At 38.2% G+C, this 22,994-nt stretch overlaps 1 protein-coding gene across 1 annotated transcript in view; it reads right to left on the reverse strand.

Annotated features, from left to right (window-relative positions):
* Positions 1-22,994, reverse strand: part of Ctnna1 (catenin alpha 1) — a 170,428-nt gene that overhangs the window by 10,797 nt on the left and 136,637 nt on the right. The window contains exons 11-14 of the mRNA XM_076856886.2: positions 19,774-19,930; positions 6,213-6,413; positions 5,392-5,543; positions 704-814 (exon numbers count right to left, since the gene is read on the reverse strand). Coding sequence (XP_076713001.1) covers positions 704-814; positions 5,392-5,543; positions 6,213-6,413; positions 19,774-19,930 — 621 coding nt within the window. The remainder of the gene's footprint in view (positions 1-703; positions 815-5,391; positions 5,544-6,212; positions 6,414-19,773; positions 19,931-22,994) is intronic.

Below are 22,994 nucleotides of genomic sequence, written 5' to 3' on the forward strand. Positions count from 1 at the left end.
TTGCTGAGGAACATACATTCTAGTGGAACATACATTAAGCGGCTGACAGCCACTTAAACCATGTTAAAGCAGCACCTGGAGCCCTCAAGGCCACAGGCCCAGGGCCAAGGCTCTGCCTCTTCGTTTCCTGAAGTGTTCGTGCCTGAGCAGGACTTAAAACAGTGACATGGTCACTGCTCAAGATGGATTTCCAAGGAGTTAAAAAAAAAAAAAAAAAAAAAAAAAATTTCTCCATAGAAATATTTCTTGGTGTCCTTCCAAAAACAAATGCTATTGATTGAAGATTTAATGACTTGAATGCAATGACTGACTGGTTTTCTTGAATGTACCACTGTTACTTTTTTTTTTAACTCATGAATAATTAAAATAGCTCATATCCACGGTATCAGTGAGCTGGGCAAAGGCAGCAATCTTTTTCAAATTTCACAATCCTTTTAACAAATGTTGCATTGACTAGATCCTAAGCCCTTTCTGACCTAGGGATTTATCATAAACCAGAACCCTAGGGCACAGCTGAGGAGGAGGTCCATGTTCCTGCTCTGCTTCCAGTTGAACAGCAGGTGCCACAACTTAGGTTAACTTCAGTCCTATTGTTAGAGAAAAATACTGAGAGTGTTTTCCCGGAAGAGAAAAAGGCAAGGCTTGAGAGGGACAGGAAAGGTCTGCAGAACAAGTTAAAATGCCCCAAGGAGCACTTCCTTACCCGTGCACTTTGGCCAGCTATCAGCTGGTCATCTTCTGTCTGGACACTCGTCCTGCTTCTGACATCAAAATCTTCTGTCTCAAAGTCAGAGTCATCCAACTCCTCAGGGGTCTGCCACCAAGACAGAGATCGTGAGTCAGACACAACCCTGGGCCTCCAACCACACTGTTTCTTGGCCAAAAGCATGAAGGACCCAGAATTCTGGGATTTAAGGTGCAGATTTCCAAACATTAACAGGTAATTGAATCACTCATCATTCCTGTATGGGCCCCACATCAGCACTTCCTAAAAAAGGCTTCTTTTACAGCGGGCAGGGCTTAATTCTTCGTAACACAGATTTATATATAAATATATTTATATATAAATATACAATTTCTTTGTATGATATATGGCTTGCCTCCCCTCCCTGTTTTTGAGACAGGGTCTCACTATGTTTCTCTGATTGGTCTCAAACTTCTGGGCTCAAGAGATCATTTTGCCTCAACGTCTCAAGCAGCTAGGACTATGAAGTGCACAACTAGCTGGTTTTCATTTGAAATGTTATTTTTCCAACAGCTGCTTCTGAAGACAAAGGTGAGAACTATTGTTGGTGGAAAAGGTCTTAAAAATACGGGTGTTTTCTACAGTATTGATCAGACTAATAGAACTTTCCTACTTTTTGACAAAAAGAAAATAACATAAAATTAATACTGGACTTTCTCTTAGGGAATGAAAGACTGTTTTAAGGAGTAAAAATAGGCAATGTATTCTATAGTTTTGTGGATTTTCTTTTTAAACTTTTATCAAAGGAAAAGAGGCAAGTAAGGGTTCAGTAAATTCCAAATGGACTCTTACTGGTTTTAGCTCTTTGCTTGAATTATGAAATAAAGTCTTATTTTACACAAACTATCAGCCTCATGATTAGCTACTTGAAACACACTGTTGTCTTCCAGGAGTTATCAGAAAGGGGGCAGCAAGTGGAACAGCTGGGGTTGGCTCTCAGCCTAGCCAGCTGGCCTGTGACGAGGGCAGCAAGGTGAGGCCCTCATCTGCACCTGTCCCTCATCCAAGCCCAGGGCAGGGGCTTGTTGTAAGGTTCAATGGAGGACATGTGAGAAGTGCTCAGAAACCAACAAGAGCATCAAAGGTTCTGACATGTGCAAAGGCTGGGCTCCTCCCTGAATAAGACAAAGTAAGAATGGTATATGTCACACAAGGTACCAGAGAGCACATCAACATTGAGACCCTTGGGTCCTGCTGATTTTATGGCACAAAATTTGATGCCACCACTGGTGATTTTAATGCTGTGGTCACAAATATCTTTAGTGTTGTGCACTCAGGGGCTTTTCAAAGCAGGGTCTCCTAACATCATCTCTAACCTCCCCCAACCACCCATCACAGACCAAAGAACTACTCCTGCCAAGAAAACCAGCAACTCCTTTTCTAATATTCAAATAGCCATTGAGGTTGAGTATCTAAGTGCGCTATTCTGGGCCTTAGAGATACAAAATGACACAAAGATACCTGTTCTTTACATAATCTAATGAGAACAGTGGCAACAAACTAATAAGTGAATTACATTCAAATGTTATAAATATAGAGCAGTGAAGGGAAACTGGATAGTCAGGAAAGGTCTCCTAAGGCAGTGCTGTGGGAAGGTGAAGGGAGATGGAGGAGGAGTGTTTGCCTGGGGAAGCAGATGAACAGCAAGGAGGCCACAAAAGAGGGACTTGGCTCACTGCTCTGAGTAAAGGGGACAGCAACAGGACATGGGGATGGAAAGGCAACAGAATCAGATCCCAGAAGGCTTCACAGGCCAGTGTAAGAATTGAGTGATGGCAGCTTTTGGAGAGTTTGAAGCAGTGGATGACATGATCTAACCAAAGCTTGAAGGCATCACTCTGCCTGCTCTCAGACAATGAGACTGTAGGCATCTCCAGATGGACCAGGTGACAGATGATGGGGGCTTGTTCAGATTCTCTATCAGGAAGGAAAAGCTAGTAAGACAGATGAGAGGTATGCAACAGAGAGAACTTAAGGAGAATCCAAGGTTTGGCCTGAATGAGGACGATGATGTTGTGATCAAGGTAAGAAGCTTGGGCATAACAAGTGCTCAGGGAGTGGGCAAGTCAGCTATACAAGCTACACATTGGAGAGTCAGCTTCTCATTGTTGGCCAGGGACTTCCCAACAGCCCCATCAATGTTAGTGAGATGACAAACCAACACAGAGAAGAAAAAGGGCCAAGAGATTTCTTTCCCCTCTTACTATGGAATAACCAACAGAAAAAGTAGATGAAGTAAGGTAATGAACATGGAATCTCATGCCTGTTGCAGGGATGGCCTCAGCCAGGAGCATAATCAGGGATGTCTGTGGTACCAAAAGGAAGCCATGGGGCACAAGCAGAGGGGAAAGACTTCTAAGTGCCTCATTATCCTGAGTGGAATCAGCAAAAAGGCCACATTAGGAAATGGGGGCTCAGGTGTGGGAGGGCTGAGGAAAGCAAGGAAGTATGAAACAGCTATAGACTCTAGGCTAGAATTGGGAGATGGACAACTGATACTGGGCACCAAGGGCCCACACGTGGTCATGGCTTCAGTGACCTCTATCAGGGTGGCTGTGTTGATCTGTACCATACCCAGCAAGAGAGTGCAGGACTTCACTAGGACTACATTTTGCAAAGTATGAATAAGGAAGAGGGGAAATGGATATGACCCAGACTCAAAACTAATAAATGAATGAATCAAGGACCTGAGGGTTGAATGCAAATAACAAGTGGGGAGACCATCCAACTAAAATATTGGTGAGCTCAAAGGACTGTTCTGAGTCACAGTACTGGAAGGAGTAGGTTGAACACTGAAACTGGGATAATGGAGGGGGTGTAGATACTGGTAGTGACATGGCTAAGGCATGGCTATGGAAGTGAAGTTGAAGTAGGGGAATTATGAGACAGAAATAGGGATGTAGAGCAGAACAGCAAGTGAGAAGCTAAATCACAGTGTCTCCAAATGAAGCCTCTTTCCTCAGCCTTGCATAAGCACTCCTGGCTACCTCACTTTTGTCCTGAAAGGCTTCCCTGTATAGTCTATCACTCTTCACATGCCTGTTGTTACATGTCTATCAACATGGTAAGAACAGCCATTAGGTGCCAGGAACCCATCAATTACACTGTCTCTGTAAAATCATCAAAGCTACCATTACCTCCATTTTTAAGAGAAGAAATCAGCATCAAGAGAGACAAGGGAATTCACTGGATGAAGAACCCAAGCTTCCTGCCTGCTCTTAGGAAGTGGTTTCTCACAACCAAGACAGCACTACAGGGCCTGAAGCATCTCTTAGATGAACACAGCTTCAACCTTCTTCAACACCATTCTGGCTCAGCCTCAGACATCCAGCCACACCTCTGCCATTAGGGCTTTTTTTTTTTTTTTTTTTTAAAGTTGGAGATGGACACAATGTCTTTATTTGTTTATCTTTATGTGGTACTGAGGATCGAACCCAGGACCTTACACGTGCTAGGCAAGCCCTCTACCACTGAGCCACAACTCTAGCCCTGCCATTAGGGCTTTTAAAATTCTATTTCTAGATGTATGCTAATATGGAAAGAACCTTGGCAAAATGTACATCACCACTGGTATACATGACCTTGGAACCCTCACACACTGCTATACCAGGCTTTAGCTGAATGTGGGTTCCTTAGCACAGCAGCAGGAATAAAGACAGCAAAGCCTCCATCAGCTGGGGCCCCACCAATACATCCAGATGAGCCTGGAGCCTGCATGAGCACCATCAATGCACCATCTGTACAGCAGGCAGATGCCATATTCCACATGCCTGCTTTGCAGTTACAGCAAGGGCCATCCAGTTGGCCAGGAGAAGAACATTCGTGGACCCTGTCTCCTCAGACTCCAGAGCAACATGCTTATGCTCTCAGCAGCATGCAAGGGATCAACTGCTGTGGGACAAGAGAGCCAGGACAGCTAGGCCCAGCACCATAGGGGTGTACTAAGGTGGGATTGGTAGTTTCTAAAACTGGTTGGTTTATGCCCCAGAAGAGGCCAAGGACTTTCTTGCAGACAATGAGAATTGCTGTTTCCATGGAGAAGACTGGTCAAACAAGGAGGCAGTATACCCTAAGACTCTAGCATCCTGCCTAAAAGTCTAGCATATCCCTTCCAGGAGGGACACTTAATGTAAACAATAACTTTAGCCTATGTTAAGGAAATATTTCCTTCTCTAAAATTAACTTAAGAATCTGTATTTCTGTAGTTTCCCCTCCAATTAAAACCAAAGCCACACACTACAGTAACTGCCCTAAATTAAGTCTTCAAGGCCAACTCATGCTAGCTCCCCTTCTCAGCCCAAATTTGGGCTGTTAGTTAACAGTCATTTTATTTACTTATTTGCTTTTTAAATGTTATTTACTTTTTAGTTGTAGTTGCACACAACACCTTTATTTATATGTGGTGCTGAGGATCGAACCCAGGGCCTCACACATGCTAGGTGAGCGCTTTACTGCTGAGCCACAACCCCAGCCCCTTAACAGTCATTTTAGACAATATAATTAAATATATCTCATTCTAACAGCTTTTAGATTCATGGTTTTAATATATTGCCACTGCATCTGCTGAGTTCCAGAATGACGCATAGCTCAAGTTTAGCATATGATAAGAAAGAGGCTGTTAAAATGTCTGGAATGCAGTTACTCACCCTTATCATCAATACTGCTTTCCTGATATCCCGGATACCATCATAAACCAGGCGAGAGGCATCAATAAACTCATTCTCATCCATGGGCTGAGCAGGGTCTGAGCTGAGGGCTTCTACAGCTGCTTCCACTTGCTCTGTGAAACGAGGCATGACTGAAGAGAAAAAAACAGGGCAGGTTGCACTAGTGAGGAGACAGCATCCTACCAACCTTCCCTGAATCCTCAAGTCAGAAAAGTCAAGGCTCATTAGGAGACTATACTTCTCCCCATGTGAACAGTATTTATTGGTGAGGTAAATTAAGTGCAGTATTTACAAAGACTCATATAATCATCTTTGTCTCTCAACAAACTGCAATTCAGGGTTTGGATGCTTGGGAACTTGAAGTGTGAGACTAACTTGAGGTCGTGTTTAAGAATAAGGCATGGTGGTGCATGCCTGTAACCCTAGCAACTCAGGAGGTTGAGATGGCCTCAGTGTCCCAATACCAAGAAGATTGGGGGGGGGGGGGGGAGAAGGATGAGAAAAATAAAACCATTAATTTAGTATTTACTCATTAATGGGATACTTAACTCAGAAGTTCATCTTAAATAGTATGTTTGGGATTTGTTCCTTGTTTATCCATGATCACCCATGATATGTTCCTGTGAAGCCTGACTTCGGCGGACTAGCTTCCTACAAGTGTGGTGTACTACCCAAAACCTGTTAAGACTAGAGCCAAGTTTCCACTTCCTTTTTCCTAACCACCAGGCCCAGGCTAACAGAATGATAGCCTGCCCTACCCAGGCCGTGTGTGAAGCACTATGGAGGGAGAGTCCCCGCACCTGTGTTGGAGAGCAGCTTGGTGGCTTCCAGAACTTTCTCTGTGTAGACTCCTGGCTCATAGTTGTCCATCTCTGAGGTGACTACATGAATGACCCGGGCTGCCCGACCTCGAATTGCACCAGCTGTGCGGTCCAGACCATCCACATCTTTCTCTTGGAGAGCAATGACACATTTGTTCACATCTTCCAAAATGTGATTCTCTGAGGAATAAGCAAAAAGCTGAATGAGGAAGGGGGCCTTTCACTAGAAGACAATCATTATAACTTGGTATTTGACATTTACTGATTGTGTGCTTGGTGCCAACCACAATGTCAAACACTTTGTGCACCACTTCACTGAGGGTACCAGATCAACTGTTCCACAGAAACTTAACCTGTGGTCACTACCAAGAATAACACTCTTCATTCCAGGTTTTTAAAGAAGAAATGCCCATCTTTTAGGCACCATTGTTTTATAAGCCATACAGAAAATTCTTATCACAGAAACTCTAAGAACTCCTCTTCCTTTACTAATTTCACTGACCACACATTCTGAAATCTCAATCAGAAGGACATGAGTTGACTGTTAGGCTTTATCCATCCAGTCACCACTCTCCCTCCAGGAGATGCTACTCAATTCAGAAGCCATTATAGCCCTGAGAAAGAAGTGCTGGAAAGCAGGGTTAAGCTTCCTCTGGAGGAGGCTGATAGAGTGAAGTATTTAAGAACCCTCTCATGGTACACATAATTTCTTCTCATCTCAAGGTGAGACAGAACCAAGTGGAACCTAACAAAGAATAGAGCCACTGCATTGCAAGTCTATAGGCTGCACAATGCCCCGTGGGTCACGAGAACCTTCCTATCACAATTTCCCATAAGACTGCAGGAAGGATCTCTGTTATGAGCCTGCAAGTATGATGGAGCAAGATGAAAATCACAATGAGAAGTAACCAATGATGTGAAAGAACTGTTGGTTTAAAAAAAAAAAAAAAAAACAACAACATTAGGAAAGTCAGAATTCTTATAGAAGGGAAAGATATATTACCAGAATACAGTTCATACCATATTTTAGCCTCTTAAAAAATCATGACAGATAGAAAGATGGTGAGTTAGAAGAAGGTACACTCCCCAGCAGTTCATCAGCTCATGATTTAAACAGTGGTAATACTACTTTAGAGAGGTAGGTGACTAAGGGAATTCACTGAAATTCAACACTGGACAGTAACAAAATCAGACAGGGAAAGCATGGTGAATAACATTGGCTTGGGGAACTTGTAGAATAGAGAAGCAGGCTGATCTTAACCAAACCCAGAGACAATGGGGTAAGTGAAAACCAACCAGAGTCTGGTAGGAACCATTTTTAAGTGGCCACATAGCAGTGAGCAGAGGTGGGAGATTAGGAACTCATAAAAGATGTTGCCAGCTTGACCCAGCAGTTGCCCATTGTGGGATTCAGAGCGTACCTGGACCAGCATCATTGAAACAGGAACAATGAGAATTTTGTGTAAGGCAATTCAGGCTGGGATACCGAGGAGACCAAGCCTCTTTGGTTATTGGTGCCCAATGCAAGTACCTGGGAAGATGCCAGTAACCAGTCAGCTCTGCATTCCAGGTCTGATCCTGGATAATTCACATCCATGGCAGTGAATATGTCAGGCCTTGGGAGGTTCTGACTCCTCACCCTAAAAGTAGAATTTCAGGAGGCCACAGGTACCCAGCAGAGATTGGCATCTGCCCAGCAACAGGGTATGTGGTGAAATCTCAGATACTCAAAATTTGAGTTCCAAAGGTTAGCCAAGATTATACCACCTTCTAATTTATACCTCTGTACTAGCCCCACTATGGAAGTACATCATTTGTCAGCAGTCCCATGTTTATCCCATCCTACACTGAGACAGGAAGCTGAGAATTACTAAAACTAACTTTGGCTCCTGGCCATTCACAGCTGGCAGACTGATGAGAAACAAAAAAGAAGGGGGACTTAACAACCCCCAGCCCTTGACATAAGGGTCACAGATCCCCAAAACTGAAAAATACACAACAGTATAAATAATGAACATCTATTCCTGCCAACAGTTTAAACCACTGCAGTGGGAAAAAACCCTTTATTTCTCATTAATTTTTTTTCCTTATTTCCCCTATTTTTCCTTTTTTTTAATTTTTTTTACTTTTTTCCAGTCTATATGATTGTATGTTCCTGCTGTGCTGATTATATATGTATGTGTGTATAAAATTTTTCTTTCATTTTAACTGCTTTCTTCATTTACATTTAGCTTTAGAATAAGGCTTTGGTTGGGGATAAAATTTTACATGGGTATGATTTGTTTTGATCTTATTTTTGATTGCTTATACCTTGTTTTTTGTTCTTTTTATTAAGCTTTCTTCACTCTCTTCCCCCACTAATAGCCAAACTGTTTGGTTCCCTCTTCCTCTGCTTTATTACTTTTAGTTATGTTCTACTCCTCCTTTATATCTGTCATCTGCTACCTGCTTTTCCTCTGTTCACTTTTAAATATATCCAAAATTTCTCTTGCCATCCTACTCTATTTTTCTCTTAAGAAACTGTATCCCACTAGCTGATAGAATTTCACAGTTTATGTAATTCCTACCCCATTTGTGTTTTTGTGATTATTAATACAGTGGATGAGGTAGTAGACATCTGCTATTTAATGTCTGATCTAGTTCATGCTTACTTATTATTGGTGCTGATGTTAAATGCTGACCCCACCATTCCTCTACAGGTGCTAATTCATGTTATAGATGTCAAAGTAGACACAGGACATTTATTTTAAGGCTCAACAATGATTGCTAACATTAATGCTATAACTTGCTCCCCCTTTCTCTAAGAGGGGCTGGGAAGTGATTAGGATAATTCAAGTTCACAGAGTGGAGATCCTGCTGCTGAGCAACACTCAACAAATCAACCACAAAACAGCAAACCTCACTGAGCTATGAGCCAGCCCTGCTAGAGCCTCAACACAGAGAATAAGGGTACAAAAAAAGCAATGACCAGGCCCCAAATAGGAACAACTAGAGAGAGACTTCAGGTTCTACTCCTGGATATCAACTCATTTGTTAATAGAACAAAACAACCACCACCACCACCACCACAAAAAACAAACAAACAAACAACAACAACAAAAAACCACCCTACATACCAAAGGACAAATGCATAAAAAGAAAGAGGAAATTATCTCAACTGATACACAAGTCATGAAGAAACAGGCAAACATCTCCCCAAAATTCACAATCCCCCAAAGGAACTGATATATATGGAAGTGAATGAAATCCCAGAGACAGGCTATAAAATGATAAACTAAAAAGATCTAGGGAACAAGTTAAGAGCAAATACAGGAGGTGAAAGCACATTTCAATAAGGAAATGGAGATACTGAAAAGAAACCAATCAAAATCCTGGAAATGATAGAGACACATGAATTAAATTATCACTTGGAAGTGTCACTAAACAAATTAGGCTGTCTAGAAGACAACTTCAGATCTTCAACATAGGATATAAGAATATAAAAATATACAACTGGGAACATTCAATATAACAAACCTGAAATTCACTGGGACAGAAGAGAACATGTAGACACAGGCTAATGATATTGAGAACCTTTTAGTGAACTAGCAGCAGAAAATTTTCCTAACTTCAGAAATGAGATAGACATCCACATATAAGATGCTTATAATAGAACCTCAAAAAGACAAGATCAAAAAAGAACCTCTCCAAGACACATCATAATCAAAATGCCTAACAGAGAATAAGAATATTAAAAGCTAGAAGAAAAAAAGTCAGGTCATATTTAAAGGCAAACCAATGAGGCTTACTTCTGACCCTAGAATCAAGGAGGGCTTAGAATGAGATATTTCAAGCTCCACAAGAAAACAACTGCCATCCAAGATCCCTACATCCAAGCAAAGCTATCTTTCAAATTTCATGCAGAAATAAAAACTTTCCACGACAAAGATATACTACATGTAGATGATGTTCACTAAAAGAGAAACTAACTAAATGAAAATAAAGACTGAATTAAATGTGGCAAACAAACCAAAATGGCATAAAATAACAAACAACTATCTATAAAAACACTGAATGTAAATGGTCTCAATTCCCCAGTTAAAAGGGCTGAATGGATTAAAAAATAAGACCCAACTATATGCTGTTTACAAGAGGCAAAGATATACACAGACAGAATGTAAAAGAATGGGGGAGGGATTCCAAGCAAGTTGAGTCTGAAAACAAGCAGGATTAGCTATTCTCTCTCATATCTAACAAAGCAGATTTTAAACAAAAATTAATCAGAAGACAGAAAGTAAGTCACCACTATTGATAAAGGGAACGCTCCAACCAGAAGATTTAAGGGTAATAAGCATGTATGCCCCAAATGTTAGTGCACCTAATTATGTAAACAAATGAACAAAAACTTCTTGCCAGTACATCCCAGAGAGACCCCAATACAATAATACTGTGAGATTTCAACAGTCCTTTCACCAATGGACAGGTCATCTAAACAAAATCAAATTTCTGACCTAAATATTAGTATAAATTAAATGGATCTACAGATATCTACAGACTATTTCACCTGAAAACAGCTGAGTTCACTTTCTTCTCAGCAGCTCATGGAACCTTTTCCAAAATAGAACATATGCTTGATCAAAATGTAAGTCTTAGCAAAACAAAACAAAAAAACCGATATAATCTAGCACATTCTATCAGATCATAATGGAATGAAAAATCAACAATAAGAAAAATTATAGAAACCACATAGACATATGGAGATTAAATAATACTCGTTTAAATGAGGAATGGCTCATAGAAGAAATAAAAAAATTCTTGGAAATAAATGAGAACAGACATACAAAATAACAAAATCTCTGGAACAACATGAAGGCAGTGTTAAGAAAAAAGTGTATAGCATTGAGTGCCTATGTTAAAAAAAAAAAAAAAAAAGAAAAGATCCCAAATAAATAACCTAATGCTATACCTCAACGTTTTAAAAAGGAATAACAAACTAATGGCAAAATCAGTAGAAGACAGAAAATAATTAAGATCAGAGCCAAAATTAATGAAACTGAGAAGGAAAAATACAAAAGATCAATGTAATAAAGAGTTGGTTCTTTGAAAAGATAAGCAAGATTGATAAACCCTAACTAACCAAATGAAATACCCAAATTAACAAAACTAGAAATGAAAAAGGAGATACCAACATAGATACTTCTGAAATCCAGAGGATTATTAGAAACTATTCTGAAACTTTATACTCTAAATGGAAAATCCAGAAGAAACAAATTTCTACGCACATATGACCTGCCCAAATTGAACCAAGAAGATATAGAAAATTTGAACAGACCAGTATCAAGCAATAAAATTTTTTAATTTATATGACAGCAGAATGCATTACAATTTTTATTACATACATAGAACACAAATTTTCATATCTCTGGTTGTATACATAGTATATTCACACCAATCCGTGTCTTCATTACCTGGATAGAAATGATCATCACATTCTACCATCATTAATTATCCCATGACACCTCCCTTCTCCTTCAACCCCTCTGCCCTACCTAGAGTTCATATGTTCCTACCATGTTCCTGCTCCCTATCCCACTATAAATCAGCCTCTTTATATTTACCTGCAAATGCCATGATTTTATTCTCTTTTATTGCTGAGTAATATTCCATTGTGTATATATGCCACATCTTTTTTTTTTTTTTTAATCCATTCATCTATTGAAGGGCATCTAGGTTGGTTCCACGGTTTAGCTATTGTGAATTGTGCTGCTATAAACATTGATGTGGCTGTGTCTCTGTAGTATGCTGTTTTAAGTCCTTTGGGTATAGACCAAGGAGAGGGATGGCTGGGTCAAATGGTGTCAAGCAATAAAATTGAAAGAGCAATTAAAAGTCTTCCAACAAAGAAAAGCACAGGACCAGATAGAGTCTCAGCAGAGTTTTACTGGGTCTTTAATGAAGAACTAATACCAACCTTCTTCAAATTATTCCATGAGACTGAAAGGGAGGGAACACTCCCAAATATACCCTATGAAGCCTGTATAACCCTGACACCAAAACAAAGATACATCAAGGAAAGGAAACTATAGACCAATATCCCTGATGAACATAGATACAAAAATCACAAAGTATTAGGAAACCACATTCAAAAACACATCAAGAGGCTACTATGCCAAGATCACATGGGCTACATGCCATTGTGCAAGTACAACTCAACATATGCAAATCAATAAATGTAATTCACTACATAAATAGAAATAAGGACAAGAATCAGGTGATCATCTCAATAGATGCAGAAAAGGCCTTTTTAAAAATCCATCTCCCATCATGTTAAAAGTGCTAAAGGAACTAGGGATAGAAGGAACTTACCTCTACATTATAAAAGTTATATAAGACAAACTCAAAGCCAGCATCATAATGAATGGAGAAAAAATGAAAGCATTTCCTCCAAAATCAGGAACAAGACAAGGATGTCTACTCTGACCACTTCTACTCAAAATTGTCCTTGAAACTCTAGCCAGAGCAATCAGGCAAGGAAAAGAAATGAAAAGAATACAAGTAGGAAAAGGAGTCAAATGAACTCCGTTTGCTAATGACATGATCCTATAACTAGAAGACCAAAAATACCCCACCAGATTTTTTTTGGTACCGGGGATTGAACCCAGGGGTGCTCAACCACTGAGCCACATCCCCAGCCCTTTTTTGTATTTTATTTAGAGATGGGTCTCACTGAGTTGCTTAGTGCCTCACTAAATTGCTGGGGCTGGCTTTGAATTTGCAATCTCTCTACCTTAGCCTCCCGAGCTACTGGAATTATAGGTATGTACCACCACACTTGGCCACCAAAAGAGCTGATAAATAAATTCAGCAAAGTAGAAGGATAAAAGAGTAACATTCATAAGTCAATAGCTTTCCTATACCCTACTAGCTATCTTGTTGAGAAAGCAATCAGGAAAAGTATCCCATTCACAATAACATAAAAAATAAAATATATGGATGTGAAAGATGTCTACTTTAAAACTTTAAAACACTGAAGAAAGAAATTGAAGAAGACCTTTGAAGATGGAAAGCCTCCCACATTCTTGGACAGGCAACATTAATATTTTCAAAATGCCCATATTACCAAAAGTATTATAACAGATTTAATGCAATCCCCATCAATATATGACATTCTTCACAGAACTAGAAAAAACAATCCTAAAATTCATTTAGAAGAATAAAAGAGCTACAATAGACAAAGCAATTGTGAGCATGAAGAGTGATGCTAGAGGGCTGGGGGTATAGCTCAGTTGGGAGCGTGCTTGCCTTGCATGCACAAGGCCCTGAGTTTAGTCCCTGGTACCAAAAACAAAAAAACAAACAAAAACACACACACACAACCTAGACATTCAGACAAATGGAGTAAAACAGAAGATACAGAAATAAACACATACAGATAGAGACATATATTTGACAAAGGTGCCCAAAATATATGTTGGAGAAAAGACAGCCTTTTTAACAAATGTTACTGAGAAAACTGAATATCCATATGTAGAAGAATGAAACTAGATTCGTACATCTTACCTGAACAAAAATCAAATCAAAATGGTTCAAAGACTTAGGAATAGACCAGAAAATCTGCAACTTCTAAAAGAAAACAGGGCCAACACTCCATCATCACATTAGTGCAGGCACTAACTTCCATAACAAGATCCCTAAAGCTCAAGAAATAAAACTGAGAATCAATAAGTGGGATAGCGCCACATTTAAAAGCTTCTGCACAGCAAAGAAAATGATTGAAGGTGTGAAGAAAGAGCCTATAGAATGGGAGAAAATCTTTCCCAGCTACTCCTCTGACAGGAAATTAATATCTAGAATACCTAAAGAACTCAAGCTTAACACTAAAAACCCCCAAATAATCCCATCAATAAATGGGCAAAAGAACTAATCAGACACTTCTCAAAAATAGAAATACAAATGGCCAAGAAATATATGAAAAAAATGTTTGACTTCCCTAGCAAATTAGGGAGATGCAAATCAAATCTACATTGAAATTTCATCTCACTCCAGTCAGATGCCAAATATCAAAAATACAGAGGGCTGAGGGTATGGCTCAGTCGTAGAGCACTTGCCTAGCATGTGTGAAGCACTGGGTTTGATTCTTAGCACCACATTAAAATAAATAAGGGCCCACTAACAACTAATAAAATTTTTTTAAAAGAATGCAAATGATAATAAATGCTGAAAAGGATGTGGGGGGAAAGGTACACTCATACATTTGGTGGGACTGCAAAATATTACAACTGTTCTAGAAAGCAGTATGGAGATTCCTCAATTTTTTTTTTAGGAATGTAGCCACCATATGACCCAGCTATCCCACTCCTCAGCATTTATCTGAAAGAACTAAAATCAGCTTACTATATTATAGTGATATAGCCACAACAATGTTTATAGCAGTACAATGTATCTGTCAATAGATGAATGGATTAACCTGTGGTATATATACACAACAGAGTTTTACACAGCCATAAAGAAGAATGAAATTATGGCAGAAATTATGGGCAACATCATAGGAAGTAAAATAAGCCAGAATCAGAAAGTCAAGGGTTGAATAGTTTCTCATATGCAGAAGCTAGAATAAAGTAAGATGGGGGAAAGAGGGGTAGGGGTTAGCTATCATGAAGATAAGTGGAATAGGAGATGGAGAGGGAGAGAAAAGGGATGAGAAAGGTGAAGAAATGCAGAAATTGGTAGTATGGGCATTTTTTTTTTTTTTTAAGAGAGAGAGAGAGAGAGAGAGAGAGAGAATTTTTTAATATTTATTTTTTAGTTTTTTCGGCGGACACAACATCTTTGTTTTTGTATGTGGTACTGAGGATCGAACCCGGGCCGCACGCGTGCCAGGCGAGCGCGCTACCGCTTGAGCCACATCCCCAGCCCCAGTATGGGCATTTTGAAAATATTAATTTTGCCTGTCCAAGAATGTGGGAGGCTTTCCATCTTCAAAGGTCTTCTTCAATTTCTTTCTTCAGTGTTTTGTAGTTTTAATAAAGCTTATCATACATTTTTAAATTGTAAACTCTTTACTTACTAATTTAAACAAACTGGTAGTAAGCTTGCCAACACTTCAAAGCCTTGAGTTAAAAACTTTTGCCTTTACTGAACAATACTGATGTATGTAGCTTGTATCATACAAGGGAAAGGAAAAGATGTTGCTAACAAGATCATAAACCAAAGTTTTCTCCTATCATTGATTTTAAGACTCATTTCCATTTCAAGATTGTTAATACCTATAGGGATTATTGCAGGAGGGTATATTTTAGAATCAATGAAGTATAATATCCTTTTTATTCATTAAAAATAGTGGATCAAACCTTCATCTAAATACCTATGTTTTCAAAAATCAATTTGGATTTTCTTGAATTCATACTGGCTTTCTTCCAGGGACCTCAAACCAGGGAAAGGTATGCCATTCTTTAGCAAGACTTCCTTTAAGTCTTCCATTGTAGAAAACAGACTAAAGTAATATGAAAAGCTGAAGCCTACTTGGGGCCACCACATACCCAGGACCCAGCTCTATGAAAGGTAAAGCCTACTCGGAGCTACCACATACCCAGGATACAGTGCTAACCCTGCTCTCTACACTTACAGCCCTAAGGGTAAGTGAGAGTCCACTAGTTGTGTGCCAATGCAAGAAGTTAAGAGGTACCCAAACTAACTGTAATCTCATATCACTCTAGCATTAACTGAATTTCTCAGGAAATTCAGTTCATTATGAACAGACACACCGATCTGTACCCCCCTTAAAGACTATTTAATACAATCTTTATTTGTAGATGTGCTTCTTTAAAAAATATTTATTTTTTAGTTTTAGGTGGACACTATATCTTTATTTTATTTTTATGTTGTGTTGAGGATCGAACCCAGCGCCCCGCGCATGCCAGAACACGCTACTGCTTGAGCCACATCCTCAGCCCTGTAGATGTGCTTTTAATAGGAAAAAAAATTTATATATATACACACAACTGTCTATGTAAATATGTACAGCTATGAGTAAATGGACACCAAGGGAGTCCCATAGAAGACACTACTATATCTTTATCACTTGAAACTTTTTTAGGTATGCCTCTATAGATCTACCTTGTCCATTCTAATAGTTGTATAAGCACCTGTGGAATAAATGGAGGGGCTATAATTTTACTTTTCCAGTTTTTCCTAGATATTTTGGTGGGGAGAAAAGTCTTATACAGGTATTTTGACAAACATTTGTGACATTTACCCTAAGGAAAATTTTGAGCCAATGAGGTTCTACTGAATTAAAAGACATATATTTTTAAAGTGACCAAATAGTACCTACTTACCCTACAGGAACCATGCCAACTGGCATTCTCCAGAAAGGCTGTAAGAGCTCTAGTCTAAAAACAAGGCCTGTCTTCAGATTCTTTGGTCTGGATGACTTTATCAGTGCAGAAGATGCACCTATGATAATCTTGTTTCATGCTTTATGTAGAGGACTTACTTTAACCAAAGCACTATTTTGAGTGCTTGACATTTTACTCTATAGTGTAGACATTAAAAAAAAAAAACAAAAAAAAACACACCATGAGGAAACTGGGGCACAAAAAGTTTTGAGTGACTTGCCTATTCAAGGTCATATCTACTGGGCCTGGGAGTTAGAAATCAAATCCTCTAACTTCACCAATAACTGAATCACTCCCTCCAAAGAGAAACTTTCATCTATAGTTTTGCTTTTTCACTATTAAATACAAAATCAAAAATTAAGTAAAATGTTTTACCTTTTGAGCTATAAATCAGGATATCATCTATGATAAGTATGCAGGAACTTCTGGAATCATGGTGGGAGGGCAGCCAGAAATAATAGAGGATGTTCAGTTCTACTCCACAAATAACTTCCTCTTAGGTGGGTTTTGAGTGGGTAGGACTACAGTAAATATCTAGACCTCTGGGCTTGATGATGGAAATCATTAGTGGAGCTATTCCACAAAACCTCTCATACTACTGAATGGCCTCAAGGCTCCAGAATATAGGAGAAATAACCACTCCAAGAAATCAAGCAGCCTTACCTTTAACTGAACCATATCAAGTTCACCTACCTTAAGCCAGACTCTATTGGGCAGCCCCCCTACTCAAAAGCAAGCTCATTTCACAACAGGACCACTATGGCCCCCATGTGCTTTAGGGCAAAGGGAAATTGGCATATGGTGCATGTCTGAGTGAAGACAAGATGTGGCTTCTTGCCTACTGCCTATAACCACTATAAATGACACCTACCTAGGCTGTGTATCAGGTAAGAACAGGAGTCACCTCCAGTCACCCCACAAAAAAGTTCTAGAGATGCAATGGGTAGGGTAGGTGCTTAAGGGTGTCAAAGATTCTGAGTGCTGGACATTAACTGCTCAGTCTACTAGAACTCTGCATCGGCTTCTGCTTGTCTCCTCCCTTCCTCCTATACCCCTAAAAAGCAGAGGAATTGTGAATAAAAGCCTTGTCCTACTAATTATTACTTGACATCCCTCAAGCAACCCTATGACAGAACATTAGAAAAACATACCAGGTAGCCCCTCTAAGATTTAGATGCTCTAAAAACACTACAACTTCCAGGCTGGGACTGTAGCTCAGCGGCAGAGCACTGGGTTTGATCCTCAGAACCACATAAAAATAAAACAAATAAAATAAAGGTATGCTGTCCATCTACAATTACAAAAAATTAAAAAAAACAAAAAAAAAATTACAACTTCCTTAGACAACAGTTCCATGTTTTCATCTGCTGAACAGAAACTGTCTAAACTCCTTTCCATCAAAACAATCCTCTCTCAAATTCTCATATACTTGCATAAAAATTAAACACAGTCACCAGACAAAAGTATAATGCTAAAGAATTTGATTCTTAAAAAATTTCTAAATTTTATTTATTTGTTTGTTTGTTTGTTTGTTTATTACTAGTCTTCTGTTTTATCATATACCTTGAAGACACTGCCTGGATCCCACTAAATGCTACTACAGAATACCTTTTTTTCTTCCGATTTGAAGAATGTTGCATGAGGGACATTGATTCTATTACATTTTATTTTGCTGTAAGAAGACTGAAAATCCCTTGAGACCAAGTCTAAGCTATACCCAACCTAATCTCAAAAAAGCAACTGTAGAAATGCAGTATTTATCCGGAGGGGGGCTTTGAATTTAGATTTCAGAATATATTGTTTGCTTAAAAGTGTGCAGTGAAGGTGGAATGTTTTTCTCTAAACCTATGAAAAAGAATAACTTGGTACTTCAATGGGAAAAACAACAGAAGGCCAAGATTTCCCAAAAAAGCCATTGCTGCATTTTTGGCACCTGCAAAGTTGTGCTTGCAAATGAGTTTTTGTTTTAAAGTACCAGTAACCTGCAATTTGGCAGTCCTTCAGTAACATGGTTTGCCCTATTGTTTTCCAGTTTGCAGACTGTCTGCTTCTCACCTTTTCAAGCCAGAACTTCCAAACCCAAGGAAAGCATGTAAAGACAGGGAACCATTGGTATTCAGAACACATGGTCATCCTTATATAGGTCATTGCTGGAGGATTGTGCTATGCATATACTTAAGTCCTGCTTCTCTTTCAAGCCCCATTGCCACTCAAAATCTCCCACATTCTGGCCCACAGTTCCCTATGGTGATAGTTTCAGGCCTACAAGAACCCAGCTACTGGCTTCAGGAAGCCAGGTGCTTCCAGCGAAAAGCCATGTAGCCAAGCCAAGGACAACAGAAGCCCAAATAAATGAAAAATGCATTTAATGTTGTTCAACTCTAAGGAGACATGATTGAAATTTATCTCTGTGTGATAAACACTAAATTGCATTTGACAGACATTTTCTATATGAATGCAATTTACTATGTCATTACCAGTTTATGTTTATATAATGAAATCAACTGTTTTTGTGAGGTGAATTACACAGATTTATTTTTTCTAAGTTCATAATTAAAAGGCACTTAAATATTTCCTCTCTGTTTTCTATCTACGTATCATTCAGACAAAGAGTCTTTGGAAAAGTAGGCATTTAAACTGTGATCATTTCTGAGACAGGAGAGGTTTTCCAAGAAAAGGGAGGGGAAAAAACAAAATAAAACCTGTTTTAAAAAGGAAACTAAAGGTGATAGTACTGAGAAGCTCTTTTTCTTCTGTTTCATAGGTTTATAACACAACCACAGTGTTTACTGGGATCAACACAGGTCAACAATTTTTCTAAATACAGTAGCAGCAAGAAGGGTGGTTACTGTGCTTGACAAGTCACAGTTAAAGAAGGATTTTACTCTATGAAAGCAGAGAAAGTCTCAGATAGCTTTCTAACTCATGCTTCCAGGATCTCGATCAGCCCCACCATGAGGGAAATAGCTCCAATTCCATCTTCTATTACTCAGGAGGCAGTGGTACTTTGTTTGTTTAAATTAAAATGAAAACTAACACAATATTATTACTAAAATAATTTATTTTACTTGCCCAGACATGGGGGACTTTGTCTATTACTGTAAAATTAGATGCCAGTAATTATGCACATCCTTACATGCTATGCTGGGGAACCAGTTCATTACCTGAAACAGCCAAGAAGTCATCAATGGAAGTAATGTCATCAACAGCATCTGTGAGAACACGGACTTGTTTTTCCCACTGTTCTTTAAAAAGATCCATGTTCTCTTGGGCCAGTTTACTCTGTGGTTTTGCTGCTAAAGCCAATGCAGCATTAATAACCTACAAAAGATATTAAAGTTATTTTTTTTCAGAATCATGCAAATGAAACAGATGGGAAAATTTGGTCAGTACAGTGGCAATGGCCTTGTCTTACATGAATTTCACTAGGACACATTATACCATATGTTCCACCATAACTATTACAAAGGTGAAGTGGTGAAGTGTTAAATAGGTTTTATGTTAAAGTCAAAGTTACACATATTTTGTTTAGAAACTATGTGCAATTTTAAATAAATTAAAAGTACCTCTAATCTCTCCATGATAGCAATTCTATAATTCTGACATTAAATTCAGCTTTTTTCTCCTCACAGTTCACAATGTAGACACATCAAGAACTACATAATGAAAATTATATGCTACATAAAAATGACTATCCTGTTTTTTCAAGTATTCCTTCATATCATTAAACATATATTGAAAATATTAACTGTTTATTATTCCATCTTATAGGTATACTATATTATTCTCCTACTATAGAGTAGCTTGTTCTAGCTTACTCTCCCACTACCAGTTAATAATCTTGTTATGAAAATCTAACATTTCATGTTGTAGATGCACTATCAAAGTATAGTTCATAAAAATATATTCAATTTCCATTTTCCTCTGGTCGTCTTTAACAAAGGCATATTTAACACATAAAAGAACTACCCAGGAGCCGGACACAATGGTGTAGTCCTGTAATGCCAACACCTGGGAAACTGATGCAGGAGGATTGCAAGATGAGGCCAGACTCAGCAATTTAGCAAGACTCTGTCTCAAATTAAAAAATAAGAAGAACTGGGGATATAGCTCAGTGGTAAAGTGCCCCTGGATTCAATCTCCAGTACAAAAAGGAAAAAAAAAAAAAAAGACATAACAACAACAAAAATTACATAGGAAAGTATATAATCTGCTAAGTTAAAAAAATTCTTTAGGACTGAGAAGATAGCTCAGCAGAACATGTGCCTAGCATATACAAGGTGCTGGGTTCAATCCCCAGCACTGCACAGTGAACACATGTGTGAACATATTCAATGTTTTATTGAGATATAATTCATGAATCATGGTTTGCCCACTTAAGGAATATAAAATTCAATGATTTTTTAGTATAGTCAGTTATGCAACACTTACCACATTCAATTTTAGAACATTTTTATCACTTCAAAAAGAACCTGTATATACATTTGCAGTAATTCCCTATTTCCCTTCATACTACTTTCTGCCATCTTCTGGCAATCACTAACCTCCTCTCTTGTCTCTATGGATTTGCCTATTCTGGACATTTCATATAAACAGAATTACATAACATGTGGACTTCTATAATTAGTTTCTTTAACAAAATGTTTTGAAAGCTTATTCATGTTTTAGCATGTTGTCAGTACTTCAATCCTTTTCTGACAAGTAATATTCTATGATATGAATATGTCACATTTATTTATCCATTCATTAAATGAATACTTCATGAACATTCATATATGTGTGTCAGTTTTCATTTCTCTGGGAATGGAACAGAATTGCTGGATCATATGGTTAAGTTTACCTTTAACCTTTTGAGGAACTGCCTTACTGTTTTCCAAAATGGCTATACCATTTTATTTTCCCACCAGGATGATGGTTCTGATGCCCTATATCTTTACCACCCCGCCCCTAATTTTAAAGTTAATTATAAAGTGGATATAAAATTACCTCACTTGCATTTCCTTGATGACTAGATTTTTTTTTCATGTGCTTATTAACCATTTGTATATACTCTTTGGGGTATGTATATTCATATTCTTTCATATATTGAATAATTAAACAATGAGAGCAGTATCAAAATGAACTGAGAATAATTGGACTTCTAGGTTCAAGAATACTTATGGATTAATGGAAATAAATGTGTTTAAAGTAATGCAACTTAGAAAGAAAGCACAGACAAGAGGAAACTGGTAGAAAGGAATGAAATAGGGATCTGAATAAGGCAGAAAGCTACAGACAACAGGCATGCAAACCTGAGAACAGAGTTTAGGATGGCTTTTTAAGGTGCTACAGGAAGCATATCACTTCAGATAGAAGTTCCAATTTATTGCAGGGACATTTAAGAACCATGTATTAACTTGGCTCATAAAAGCTGTAGATGATAACAGACTAAAGAAGAATCAAACCCATTAGACTGGTGCACTATTCCTCTTCCCTCTAAACACTTGGAATGAAGCCATTTGAGCTTATTACTTACTAATGACCCACCCCTTTCAAAAGTGTCTGGGTTTGGACAATAATTTGGAGGAAGAGATAGCCTGCCTTTGCCCATATTATGCTGTGGCCTCCCACATTTTCATCATTCCAAGGCTGATTCTTTCTAGCTTTTCCTTCTTACCCTTCTTTGTTCACTATGGACTACTGTTTTCATTAACTCATTATTTCACTAACATGTCAATGTATCTGAGTTGAGCTAGACGTCATACAAGTATTTAGCTGAAGAAAATGTTTCCTACATGGGCAGAGAATTATTGTTTTTTATATAAAGACATATATCTTCTACTGTATATATTGTACACTGGGGATCCACCTCATCTGAAGTTAACATTCTCCTTTTGATTATAAAACTGCTTATTAAAGATGTTTGGTAAAAATTACTCCTTTCTATTAGGAATAGAAAGATACTTCATTAACATACTATTTTAAGTAATTGTCCAACATGATATGGTCATAAAACTCAAGCACCAATTACCTTAAAAATCAAAATGGTATTAATAAGAATACCTGCTGTCACCATTAGTTAAATAATAAGTAAATGGAGATTCTAGTCAATAAATGAGAAATGGAAATGCCAGAAAAAGCTGTTAGAAATAGGAGGTGAGAAAATTACTGTTCAACACAGATTTTACCTTTATGTAGCAAACTAAAGTGTATCAATTGAAAAAAAACTCTTAGAATTGCTAGAGACAGTATAGATATCTTAAAAATCAACAGCCTTTCTACATTTTCAAAAAATAACAAAATATAAAATGAGAAGGAGTGTCAGATCTCTACAAAAGCAATTAATAATGAAATATATGGAATTCAATTTATCAAGAAACCAGCATGACAAAGTAAAAACCAAGTA

Source organism: Callospermophilus lateralis, chromosome 5 (assembly GCF_048772815.1).
Source record: "Callospermophilus lateralis isolate mCalLat2 chromosome 5, mCalLat2.hap1, whole genome shotgun sequence".
Taxonomy (NCBI): Eukaryota; Metazoa; Chordata; class Mammalia; order Rodentia; family Sciuridae; genus Callospermophilus; species Callospermophilus lateralis.